Consider the following 13517-nt stretch of genomic DNA (forward strand, 5'->3'; position numbering starts at 1 on the left):
GTCTAATCTCTGTTTCATCGTTTTCTGATTATTCTTAACTTTCGAACGTTAGTATAGGTGACACTGTAGGACTCACATTCTGGAGAATAATAGTAGAAATTTATCCTGATTTTTTTCTTTAAATAAGACAACGGCTGTTTCCTTCCCGTACTCTTATTAAGCCTTATTACCCCGACAAGGAACGGACGTAAGTCTCTACCCTTCCTACACTGGTGTTCAAAACCTAAGGACGAAAGTAACTTTTGTATGATGTTTCACTGCCAAGTAAAATAGCTCGTGAAATCTGGATCACTCATAGAAAGAACTGCTACACTGTAACTGAAATGAAAGTGCAATGAGACGATGAGACGAAGAAATAAACACAATAATTACACTGAAGTCACCGAGATTTATGACTGCCCTATGAACAATACGAAAGGCGAGACATGGTTCTTAACAGAGCATGTGATAACTACGGAAGGCAATGTATGCTGCGCAACGTATTCCCATGCTGACCACAAGGGTTGTAAAGAGTTCTTGTGGTAGGGCGTTCCATTCCTCCACCAGAGTGGTTGACGGCTGCTGGATGGTCATTGGTGTACTTGAACGTGCTGCAAAGCGTATCCGCACGCATCCCACACGTGCTAGACGGTATTTATGCCGGGAGAACTGGCACACTCGTTCACTCAACGAATATCCTCTCATTTCGAGAGTTCCTTCTCTCGTGCTATTCGATGCGGTCGCTCATTTTCATTCATAAAAATGCAGTCAGGGCCGAATGCATTCCTGAAAAGACGCACATGGGAAGGAGTACAGTGTCACATTGCCAAGTGACTGCAGCGTCAAAGATTTTGGAGTACCCTTATGTATTATGCCTGCCCACTCCATAACATCTGGACTACCAATATTCATAGGGCGAGAGGCGAGAACACGTAATGCACCCAGTAACACTGTCAAACGTGATAGTTTTGGTGATTCCAGTGTTATGGTGTGTGTAAACATAATGCTGCTTCGGCATACTGTCCTCCAAACCTTATAGCACGGTACTCTCTCCGCTCAACGTTATTCTGACTCTGTACTCCTTCGCCATGTGGGTCTTTTCAGGGGTATATTCGGCTCCGACTGTATTTTTATGGATGATTTGGCGTGTGGGATGCGGTGACACAAGAACATCTTACAAACCTTGTGGCCAGCATCTGAGTTCGTTGCACAGCATGCATTGCCGCCCGTAGTGAGCCGCCTTTTGTAATGTCCATGGGGCCATCATCAATCTTTGAATAAAAGTGTAATTTCTCGTCTCATGCCGTATCCAATTACCTTCCGTACTATACGGTAGCAATTCTTCCTGTGTATGGTCCAAGTTTCATCGAGCTGTGTTACTTGGCAGAGTCACATTATGCGATAGTTACTTTCGTCTTTCAGTTTTGCACGTAAGTGCATTTCCCGACGCATCCCCCAAGACAAATACATGCCTTTTTTGCAGCCATAAATACCCCAGTTTCAACGCTGTGCTAGCTGTTCCATGTACACTCACGGCCAGTTGATTCATATGAGGGTCGTTTGAAAAGTCCGTGCTAAGTCCGAGAGATTGCACCACCGGCGAGTATCGAGGTCATGTTTAGCTAGTAGCATCTTTGGAGAGAACGCACACTAAGTTTCAGCCATATTGGTATATTTCTTTGTGTTTGGCATTCGTGTGAATCAAGGAAGTCGAGTGATTGTCAAAAAATGGACGAAAAAGAATTTCATGTGGTGATTAAACATTACTTTATGAAACGCCCCAGGAGACTAAAGAGAAGATTGATAAACATTAAGGTGACTCTGCAGCTTCGATTAGAACAGTTTATAAGTGGTTTCAAAATTTTCAGAGTGGCCATATGGGGACAAGTGAAGCTGAACGTTCTGGACGCCCTGTGGAGGTTACGACTCCAGAAATCATTGATAAAATCCATGATATGGAGATGGATGACAGAAGAGTTAAGGTGCGTGAGATTGCTAGTGCTGTGGGCATCTCGAATGAATGGGTACATAATGTTTTGCATAAACATTTGGACATGAGAAAGCTATCCGGAAGATGGGTTCCGCGATTGCTCACGCTTGACCGAAAACGGAATCGTGTGAAGTGTTGCAAGGATTGTTTGCAGCTGTTCAAGAAGAATCCGCAGCCGGCCGCTGTGGACGAGCGGTTCTAGGCGCTTCAGTCCGGAACCGAGCGACTGCTACGGTCGGAGGTTCGAAACTTGCCTCGGGCATGGATGTGTGTTATGTCCTTCGGTTAGGTTTAAGTAGTTCTAAGTTCTAGGGAACTGATGACCTCAGATGTTAAGTCCCATAGTGCTCAGAGCCATTTGAACCATTTGAAGAATCCGCAGGACTTTAAGCGTTGTTTCGTCACTGTGGATGAAGCATCGATACATTACTATATTCCTGAGACCAAACAACCACCTAAACAACGGGTTACCAAGGGAGAACCTGCACCAAAAAAGGCGAAGACCATTCCTTCGGCCGGAAAGATTATGGCGGCTGTCTTTTGGGATTCGCAAGGGATAATCCTCATCGATTATCTGGAAAAGGGTAAAACTATTACAGGTGCATATTATTCATAGTTATTGGACTGTTTGAAACCGAGCTGCAAGAAAAACGCCGGCGATTGGACCGCAAAAAAGTCCTTTTCTATCACGACAATGCACCAGCACACACCTCAGCAATTGTGGTCGCAAAATTAACGGAAATAAGATTTCAACTCGTTTCACATCCCCCTGTTCTCCAGACTTGGCTCCCTCGGACTACTGTTTGTTCCCCAATTTGAAGAAACGGCTGGGGGGACAAAGATTTTATTAAAATGAGGAGGTGATTGCAGCGACTAATAGCTATTTTGCAGACTTGCCCAATTTCCATTATTCGGAAGGGATCAACAAATTAGAACAGCGTTGGAAGAAGTGTATAGGTCTAAAAGGAGACTATGTTGAAAAATAAAAAAGGTTTACCCCAAACACGTAAGTAATTTTTATTTTTGCACGGACTTTTCAATCGCCCCTCATAGATATCTGCTGTGAGGAAGAGAAACGGCTCATCTTGCCATGACGCTTATGTTACTCCTTGGAGAGGTCATCTGAACTGACGAATAGCGCTATACGTTGATGCGCGTACGCCGAAAATCACATGACGCGATGCAACCAGCTTTTCAAAAGCACACCTTTCCATGTAGGTGGTGGAAGCGTTTTTGTGCAAATAATGTTAATATGGGATGAAATGGTAACCCTGATGCACCTGTCATCGCCTCTTGCAGGTAAACGATACTGACTTTCCGATCTTGCGTATCCGATTGTTCTCCTCAAGCACTTCGCAAGCCATCCATATCTATAGCAAAACAATACACCATGCACTCGTTTCTGAAATTTATCAGAATGCTTTGACATCTAAGAATATGTGCCTGATTGCGCATCCAGGTACAAACTATCTCCGCGATTGTGAACGGCAGTTGAGCGGAAGTGGGTGAGGATGGCTTCCGATCGCTAACGCTGAGCCCACGCCACGACGCGGCAGCAGCAGCGTCGTCAGGCGAAAGGGAATGCTACAAGCTCCTAGATAGGTTTATTCAGTTCAGTTGCTCATGAATGTACGTGTAGTGGGGAAGTAATAGTTCTTAATACACTACGAAGATACATTCTTGGAATTTTATGAGTTGCTCTGCTCGTGGTGCCTCAGCATTTCTCGAGGTGCTTCTATGGTTATCTGTCTCTATCATATCACTGAAATTTTCTTAGAGATTAAAAATACATCGTGAAATGTACAACATTCTTTAAACATTCTCAGACTCTTCCGTCATTCCAAACTGACAAATGTTGTAGAAATTCATAGTACTAAAAACAGGTCGCTAGAAGGCCTTAAAACACAGTTTGCTCGGAGATATACTGTACTTTCTTAAAAGTCTCATTTTTGACGTAGGGAATATAGAAATAATTATTGCTTATGTCTCTCTGCGAGCTGCAAGTAGACTCTTAGTATCTTCACGACTTCGCAATTATTTCTTCTCTTGAGGCAAATAACGCGTTCTTGTGCGATGGTGCATGACGTGTGAACCCTAGTGGTTGACGAAATAAAAGTAACTAGATCGATTCACTGTTTCTTGCCTTTCGATAAGTTTTTATGGCACCGAAGTCTGATTAAAAAAGATAATTAAATCAAATTTAAAACCGATTCTAACTAGCTTCGGTCTAGTTTGAAAATGCCTTCTTAGTGATAACGCAGTACTTTTGTCCTGTTCTGGAGCTTTCATCCACGCACATAAAAGTAATTTCAGACGTGCACCAGGGAACTGCGATAAAACAGTTGTTGATTTTATAAGGTACTGACCCTGTGAGCGCCATTATTTTCAATCTGACATGCGATTATCAATGAGGAAGTGTTATGTTTAAGAAACTTGTATTATCCAGTCGGATTTGGACTCGCATACTGGACGAGATTCGTTCAAATCCCTGTCCAGCCATCCACATTTAGGTTTCCGATGGTATGCCTGATTCACTTAAAGCCTATGCCAGAAAGTTCACTTTAAAAATAACTAAGTCTATTTCCTTGCTTATGCGTGTTATATCTGTCTCTAGTGACAGCCCATCTGACGGAACATTAAACACTCAACGTGTAACAGACCCCTAATGCAGTGAAACACACTCATGGGTAAAAAACCACAGCACCCAAAAATAATTAATGTAGAGTAATGAAAATTCGGCAATAAATTTGTCTAGGAAACACATTTAGGTGATTAATATAACAAGATCAAAGCTTAATGAAAGCGCGAGATAAGGCATTGCAAATATTGAATGCAAGCATGCTGACGTGAATACATTATGTTGTAGAGGTACCGGATGTCAAGTTAGGGGCTAGACTTCCATACCTTTCACGCTTGGTCAGTCAATACAGGGACGGCTAGTGCTGTTTGTGGACGATTCTGCAGTTGTCATCTGATGATGTCCCCTATATGCTCAATTGGAGACGGATCTGGTGATTGGGCAGACCAAGGAAACATGTCGGCACTTTGTAGATCATGTTGGGTTACAACAGCGGTATCTGGGTGAGCGTTATCCAGTTGGAAAAAATCCCCTGGAATGCTGTTCATGAACGAGAGCACACCAGGTCGAATCACCAGATTGAAGCACATATTTAAAGTCCGGGTGAGTGGGGTAACCACGAGAGAGCTCCTGCTCTCATACGAAATCACACCCGAGACGATAACTTAGGCGTAGATCCAGTGTGTCTAGCATTCAGACAGATTGGTTGCATGCCCTCAGCCGTCTTCCTCCTAGCCAACACACGGCCATCACTGGCATCGAGGCAGAACCAGCTGTCATCAGAAAACACAACAGACCTCCACCCTGCCCTCCAATGAGTTCTCGCTTGACACTACTGAACTCGCAAATGGAGGTGGTTTGGGGTCAGTGGCATGTACGCTACAGGGCTCCTGGCCCGGAGCTATCCTTGAAGTAGCCGATTTGTAACAGTTCGTTATGTCACTGTGATGCCAACTGCTGCTCAAATTGTTCCTGCAGATGCAGTACGATGCATTGGAGCCATACGCCGAACACGACGGTATTCCCTCTCGTTAGTGCCGTGAGGCCGTCCGGAGACCGCTGTTCTCGGAACCGTACATTCTCGTGACCACTACTGCTGGCAATAATCTACAGTGGATACATTCCTGCCAAGTCTTCCTGCAATATCGCAAAAGGAACACCCAGCTTCCCGTAGCCCTATTACGCGACTTCGTTCAGACTCAGACAGGTGTTGAATAATGGCGTCTTTGTCTGCTTAAAGGCATTCTTGTCTAACATCAACTCACCACACACAGTCTCAAAGTCAACTAACACTCACGACCGTTACAGCGTATATTTAAAACAAACCTGATGTGCGTCCTCATAGTGGCGCTACTAATGCCACTCCTATGCGACTGGCGCGAAATCTCAATAGGCATCATCTTCCAGGTATAGAAACATGCTTACCAATTTTCGTTCATATCGCACAACTCCTCGGCGTTGCGATTTTTTTTTCTGTCAGTGTATTAACTTCTACACTTCGCCAACGAAAACTCATAGTAACCTAGGACTCCAGGATTTAAAGACTCAATAGTGGCTTCCGTCAAGTCAAGCAAATGCCTTTGCTCTACATCTGATTTCACTGTGGTAGTCCATTTGTTCTTAGAGGCTTTCCCTCTAACTGTGGTGGTGAAGATTCTGTTCGTGAGTCTGCAGGTGTTTATGCGAATGAAATATCAATAGATAGCCAGTCGCCTTTTCCTTATAGATGTGATTACGTCTTTTTGGAGATGCTAGGCTACAGCTCACTGTTGTGTCTGATCCTGTAGATGCCATCTTCTTCTCTTATTGGCCCTAGTATTCTCCTCACGATTTTCCGTTCCTTGAACTCTAGTTTCCTGACTGGACCCTTCGTGTTCATCAAGAGACATTCAGAAGCGCTTAATACTGAGGGCTATACTACTGACTTGTAATATTTCACTTGCATTTTCCAAAGTCCACTCTGTTCACATAGAATCACATAACTGTAATTCTCCTCGTGCTACACCGTTGAATGTAATCGAGAAAAATCCTAATGTATTCTATAACACACAGCTATTAAAACAGTAATGCCGGGTGTTTCAAAATGAATATAGAGGTTTTAGGGCTTTATTGCGTTTATTACATTCAACTTTCAATTACAAATAACACATCAAATGAAAGAGCAAGCCGTCCGCTGTGACCGAGCGATTCTAGGCGCTTCAGTTTGGAACCGCCCGACTGCTACAGTCGCAGGTTCTAATGCTGCCTTGGGCATGGATGTGTGTGATGTCCTTAGGTTAGTTAGGTTTAAGTAGTTCTAAGTTCTAGGGGACTGATGACCACAGATGTTAAGGACTGAATCTGTTGTTAAAATACAAAGTGTGTTTCGTATCAGTTCCATTGTAATGTTCCAAGTGATTAACAACATCCGTAGATGCTTTCATCGGTTTGAAGACACTAGCTGTCTTTGCAAAGGGAAAAGTACGGGACAACCAAGACTGATTGAGAACTTGTTGATTGCGTTCGAACTCACTTAGCTCCAGCATAACACACTCACAACTACACAGAACACTGTTGTGACCATGACTGACACTTGGAACCTTTCGAAGACACTGCACAGGTGCCGACAGTGCTCAAATCCGACAAAGCAACCTACAGACTTAGCTAGCATACGCATTTATGCTCAAGTACGCAGTTTTTGCAGTGTGTCCGTATTTTTGTCCAATCCCTGTAGGTGTTGCACATTTCTCGCTCAATTGGGGCTCACCGCGAACTCCAACATAGATTTTACGCAGCTACTTGTCGGTGGCAGTTGACTATTTTACATGTCGTCTGACTATTTAAAGACTGACGTATGAATAAGTTGCTATTTCAGAAACTATGTTAAGTTTTGCTACCTAGGGTGGGATTTAAGGATTAACAGTAATTTGGTTTATGAAATATGCTGTGGTCTACAAAAATATATAAACAACAGAACCATAGTAGTATATATCCGAGTTGGGAATTCCGTAGCTACACGTGTGGCAACCATATTCAAATTTATAATGCTTTATATTAGTTTAGTCAAGTTTTTAATATGTGGCTTAACTGCTTAATGAAGGATATCATTCAATGCAGAAAAATTAGATCTACGAAAGTATATGCATGAAATCGGGAGTTAAATAGGTCTTATGACACAGAAGACAATAGTAAGTATGGTTGATAGCGAACTTTAACTACATACATATTTTAATTTGATTTTGTACGGCAAATCAAAATATGTTCTCAGAAAGGGTAGAATGTGTGCTTTCCAATTAATAGTGCCGCTAATTCAGATCCTGTTGATTATCTCAGTGTAAATTTCGTGTCTCGTATAGTAACGGTATAAAGTTTTCAGATGTTTTTTAATTAACATGATCCAAAGCAAAACCAGTTCCACTCATGGAATCAGTACATTGAAAGGAAAAGCCAGAATATTAAATCTAAGTGCGAATGCTTTATTTATAGGTTTTTGCAATTTTGAGTAAATGCAGTATACCCCAGCTGAAATATTAGGTTGATGCAGAAGTTCGTAGCGCTTTTGTTTTGCATGTTGGTATTCCGGTTGCTGTATGTTTATTTTTCACGATTGTCATTTTGTATTTGTAGTTCACTGTTGCTGTTGAGTTTACATGTTGTCATACTGTTATTTGGAAATGATGTGTGGAGCTGTGGAGGCTATAAAATGGAGTGAAGTGTTGAACATCGGAACATTTCCGACATATACTTCATTTTGAGTTCAGTAAAGAGGTGACAGCAGAGGAGGCAGCTAGAAACATTTGCACCGTGTATGGGAATAATGCCATTGGACAGAGAACTGCAAGAAAACGTTTTTCTCAGTGTAAGGAGGATCGTTATGACATTAATGACTCATCACGTTCAGGAAGACCTTCGGGGTTAGATGAAGATCGTTTTAACGCATTAATGCACAATGATCCATGGAAGTACTTTATTTATCCAGAAACACTTTATACTGCATGTATTTCGTCAGAAAATATACATTACGATGTACATATCCTATCAATACAAGGGAGCACAGTCTACTCGAGAACTGGCAGGTATAATGAACTGTTATCAATCCACCATCGTGCGATATTTGCCTGTAGTGGTTCTGTACGCCGTTCCATTAGCCAAAAACCAGCGAGTGGCCATATGTGCATCTCTGCTTCATCAGTTGGCTTGTGAACAACACCGAACATTCATATGCTGTATTGTTACTGGTAACGAGAAACGGTGTCTTTACGGTAACATAAGGAAAAGGAGGGAATGGTTGAGCCCAATCAGAACAGCAGTTCCCCTTACAAAGACCTGCACGCACCCATAAAAGATAATGTTATGCATCTGATGGAACAGCGACGGTGTGATGTGTTACGGATTGCTTCCTCGAGGTGTAACCATCACTGCTGTCGTTTATTGTCTACATCTGAGACGTCTTACAGACGAAATCCTAGAACAACGGCCAGGAAGACTGCGTGTGTGGCTCCACGATAACGACCGCCCCCATTCTGTTAGACTGACATAAAACATTATATTGGTGTTGGTTGGGAAGTCATTCCGCACCCACCATATTCACCTGATCGTGCGCCCTCAGATTTTCACATTTTCCGCTCCTTGTCGAATAATCTTAAAGGAACTTCCATTCCGGATGAAAATGCGCACCGAATATGGCTCGACGAGTTCTTCAACTGAAAACCACTTGACTTCCACAGTCGCGGAATCGAAGAGACCTCAGCGGTAGTAGACTGTGTTGTAAATAGTGAAGGAGAATATACTATTGATGACTTAAGTCTGTTATGTGTATCTGTTGCGTTTATTAAACTTATGGGATGACGCGACGATATGCACCAACCTAATATAAACGGGAAAAAAATCGATTGTTTGGCAAGAGTGAAATATGAACTGATGGTATCAGTTCCAGCTTGCTTTGTTATAAGGCGTGTCATTATTTCAAACTTTAATGACACCACGTTTGAAGGAGCATTAAACACTACATAAAATATATAAGAAAAGACGTGTCTCCTTATAAAATACAAAGTAATTAAAGAAAATATCAACAACTAATTTAAAACTGCGAATGCTCCCATTTCTTCTCTGATATTTGCAGTAAAATACCGTGATCATAGAGCTGAAAAGTTCCTTATAATTCGACATTGCATTTAATGCACACTAAAGTTGTGCACCACTCTGTCAATCTAGGAATTGTATTTCATCCTCGGCAGAATGGAAGCCTAAGTCTTGTATGCAAGTTTTTTGATGATACATGCATCTATAATACTGTGATTTGAAACACCAACTCTGCCTCCACTATCTAAAATGTAATACAATTTCATATTGCCAATAAATGTAAAGTGCAACCTACATTCATTTCTGAATTAAAATATACTTTTTCATTTAGACAGAAGTGAGTATGAATATAAGATCTTCAGTGAGTTATTAATTTTTACGTATAAATAAACGTGAATATTAATTTGTTAATTCAAAGCTTAATATTCTGTTGACAGACAGAAACAGCGCTGATGTATGATGCAGTTCATCTATTTGCCAAGGCCCTTCATGACCTTGACAGCAGTCAAAGAATTGACATTAAGCCTCTTAGCTGTGATGCAGTTGATACATGGCAACATGGATACAGCTTAATCAATTATATGAAAATTGTAAGTTCACTTCCTCTTGTAGAATTTTATTGTCTTGTATTTGTTATCAAAATTGTACAGCATGAGAAACAGAAATCAATTTTATGATTGTGATGTAAATAAATTGTTAGGAGCAAGTAGGCTGTCATTGTTACATACAAGTTTTCATATTTGAAATATACAGATTTTTTAAATATGTACTGAAACTTGAGAGGCAAAATTAACAGCATTATATCTTACAGATGGTACTGTAAGTCAACTATAGAGTGTTCAGTCAACACACAAGTAATTGGAAGACTGTGAAGGCAGTCTGAACATATAATTATATTCATCTGTCCTTTAACTTAATATCAGAAAGTAGAGTGTATTTAAAGTAAGATGCCCTTAAACGTTTCACTTTACTTTTCATATGTTTTGTTCTCTTCAAACTTGAACACAATACAATTTGTCACAGGTAACTGAACTACTTTTGAAGACAGGGAAATGAAAAAGTCTCAAAATATGAGGGACAATCAAAAAGTTTCCATCTGAAGGCATTGCTGCAGCGTATATCCAACTTACCATGACTCCAATGTGGACATATAAGCACCTACAAGTCGTCAAGGAATTGGTGTGCGTTCATGTCTTTCCGAGGTGCATGCAGTAAATGTGGGAACATGAGCTATGGTGACATTAGTGTCCAGACAGAACCAATGTGTTGTTATTCTTTTCTTGACTACCATAGGAAAAACACCGGTGGACAATTATCGAAGATTGAAGACTGTGTAAGGGACAGCATGTGTCTCAAAAACCAACATTGTGGAATGGTGCACCAAGTTACATGCTGGATGCAATTTCACACAAGATGCTGGTCAATCCTATATCACAAACGTTGTAACACAGAACTTGTTCCAACTAATGTGGGAGACACTCTGGTATCTTCCCTGTAGTCCTGATACTCCCCATGTGCTTGTGCTTAGCATGCCTTCAGTCCCTTAAAAACAGCCTTGCAGGGTTGTCCTGTCAGATGAGGATGTGCAGCAGGCAGTTACAGACTTCTTTGCACAGCAAGACATGGGGTTTTACAAAACAGGTATTTTCGACTTGGTGCATCGGAGGGAGATTGCCTGATTGCACACAGTGATTTCGCCTGGTTGGCATACCAATTGTGGACTGTGTATCATTCAAATGGAAACTTTTTAATCGTTCCTTATTATTCCCGTTTAACAACAATCTTACAATGAAGGCAATTCATCAAAAAATTGAAATCAAATTAACAGATTCTGAATATATTTTGCATGTTAAATTCATAGTGTATCTTACACTAACATTTACGGAGCACTACCATGTGTTGTTTTAGGTTGAAATGCAAGGCCTGACAGGTGTCATAAAATTTGATAATCAGGGATTCCGTAGTAACTTCTTGTTAGACATTGTTGAACTCAATAAAGATGGTCTGAAGAAGATTGGTACCTGGAATTCTACTGAAGGTGTCAACTTCACTCGAACATATGGTGAAGTCTACACACAGATTGTTGAGAGCCTACAAAATAAGACATTTGTTGTTACCACAATTCTTGTGAGTATAGTAGGTTGTTTATTTGTAATTATTTAGACTTTTTTATTTCTTTCTTCAAGATTCTGTTCTTACAAGCACTGAAAATATGCACTGCTGTCAAAGACTTAAATTGTTTTAAGCATCCATTTTCTTATCTTGACATCTTGACTGCTCAAGATTTTCTAAATGATAGCCAAACAATTCAAGATACTGCATATGGTGCCTGGAGGAACAACTTAAACATTTAATAGAAATTGAACATTTGTCAATATGTGGGCTGATTTGAACGCCACAATGTTTTGTTTTGCATGGCCTTGTTGGAAGTAGCATCTCCAATCCTCATTTCTCCACCCTATGTAACAGTTCATCTATCTAATTGTAGGTCAGCCTCCTAAACCTCCTTAACCTAGATTGCAGAGCATAACATAACTTGGTATTCTTCACCTAAATCATTATCATATTTATTCTTGACCTACTATTCACCGACAACTAGAGCCTGGAATGAAACTTAGTCTCAGTTTCATGAAAAATCATCAACTGATTTGTCAGAACTTGTGCCATTGTTGTTTTAGTGGATGATCACTGAAATCAATGACATTCTGTTTATTCTGTCTTTCAACTGTAGCTACAGTAATTTAGTGGGCCAAATAGAAATGAATATATATGTCACAGTACCTTAGGTGTACAAGATAGCATTATTCAGTCTATATAACCAGGTGACAAACATGCATTGCAGCTTATTTGCTTTTAACACTGGCTGTATTATGCAACACACACACACACACACACACACACACAACGAAAACAGTGTGTCATGGTGCAGTTTTGCACAGTTTCACTCACTATGATTTCTTAACTAATCAAGTACTATATTCTAGGTGTAAAACTAAATGAAGGATGGGTGAACTTTTGAAAAATAACAATGTAAGGCAGTAAATGGATACTTTAATAAATTCTGTGCTCTAATATTCAAGTATAAATTACTGAGACAATGGGACTTATTGAACTTCCTTGGGATTTCTGTTGAATATGTTACAAAGTATTAGGGTCTATGCTTTTTCTGCCATATCTTTAACATTCTAAATAATAGGTTGTAGTGTTGTGTGATGTGTAATACTTTAGCATAATATTCTGAACGTCAGAACATCACTTACATGTTGTATACTGAACCTCTGGATGCTATCCAAGTGGCAGGCCTAATACTACAGATTATGTGTATCTTGCTCAGGATCAGCTCTTATGCACTTACATGTAACAGTACAGTTTTATAACACTGCTTTCATGTATTTTGTGTATGTAAAGGTGAGACATTAGCTGGTATTCTAAATTTTAGACATTAAATGTTTTTGCATACCCTTAATTTCATACTAAAATGCAAAGCAGTAAAAACAATTAAATGTATTTCACTTACACTTGCAGTAGGCTAATTTGTGAACATATTTGTAATATAGGAACAAGGAAAAAGTACTTATTATAAATATATTATAAAATGTTACAGCTGATGACCTTTGATCACATTTAGCACAAAATGTTCACAAATCTTTAAGTTATTTGTAATGTATGAAGGTTTAAGTGGCCCTTAAAGTGTTCTGTGTTAGTGGTGCCACATTAATTTTATGTGAAATTTTTACCTTATTTATTTAGGCACTTCAGTGTGATAACATCCAAGAGTTCACCAATTGATATAAGAATTCTGGATCGAGAAATATTACATGGAAGAATCCCCACTCCTAAAGTGTCACAGTCACCTTCGTAGAAGGAACTGTACAATGTCTGTTATTCCATAATTTTTGAACAAGTTTA

General features: G+C 40.2%; 1 protein-coding gene across 2 annotated transcripts in view; it reads left to right on the plus strand.

The window, feature by feature from the left end:
• LOC124721774 (glutamate receptor ionotropic, kainate 2) overlaps positions 1 to 13517 on the plus strand; it is a 203662-nt gene that overhangs the window by 103058 nt on the left and 87087 nt on the right. For both annotated transcript variants that reach the window (XM_047246884.1, XM_047246885.1), the window contains exons 8-9: positions 10046 to 10198; positions 11517 to 11735. In XM_047246884.1, coding sequence (XP_047102840.1) covers positions 10046 to 10198; positions 11517 to 11735 — 372 coding nt within the window. The remainder of the gene's footprint in view (positions 1 to 10045; positions 10199 to 11516; positions 11736 to 13517) is intronic.

Source organism: Schistocerca piceifrons, chromosome X (genome assembly GCF_021461385.2).
Source record: "Schistocerca piceifrons isolate TAMUIC-IGC-003096 chromosome X, iqSchPice1.1, whole genome shotgun sequence".
Taxonomy (NCBI): domain Eukaryota; kingdom Metazoa; phylum Arthropoda; class Insecta; order Orthoptera; family Acrididae; genus Schistocerca; species Schistocerca piceifrons.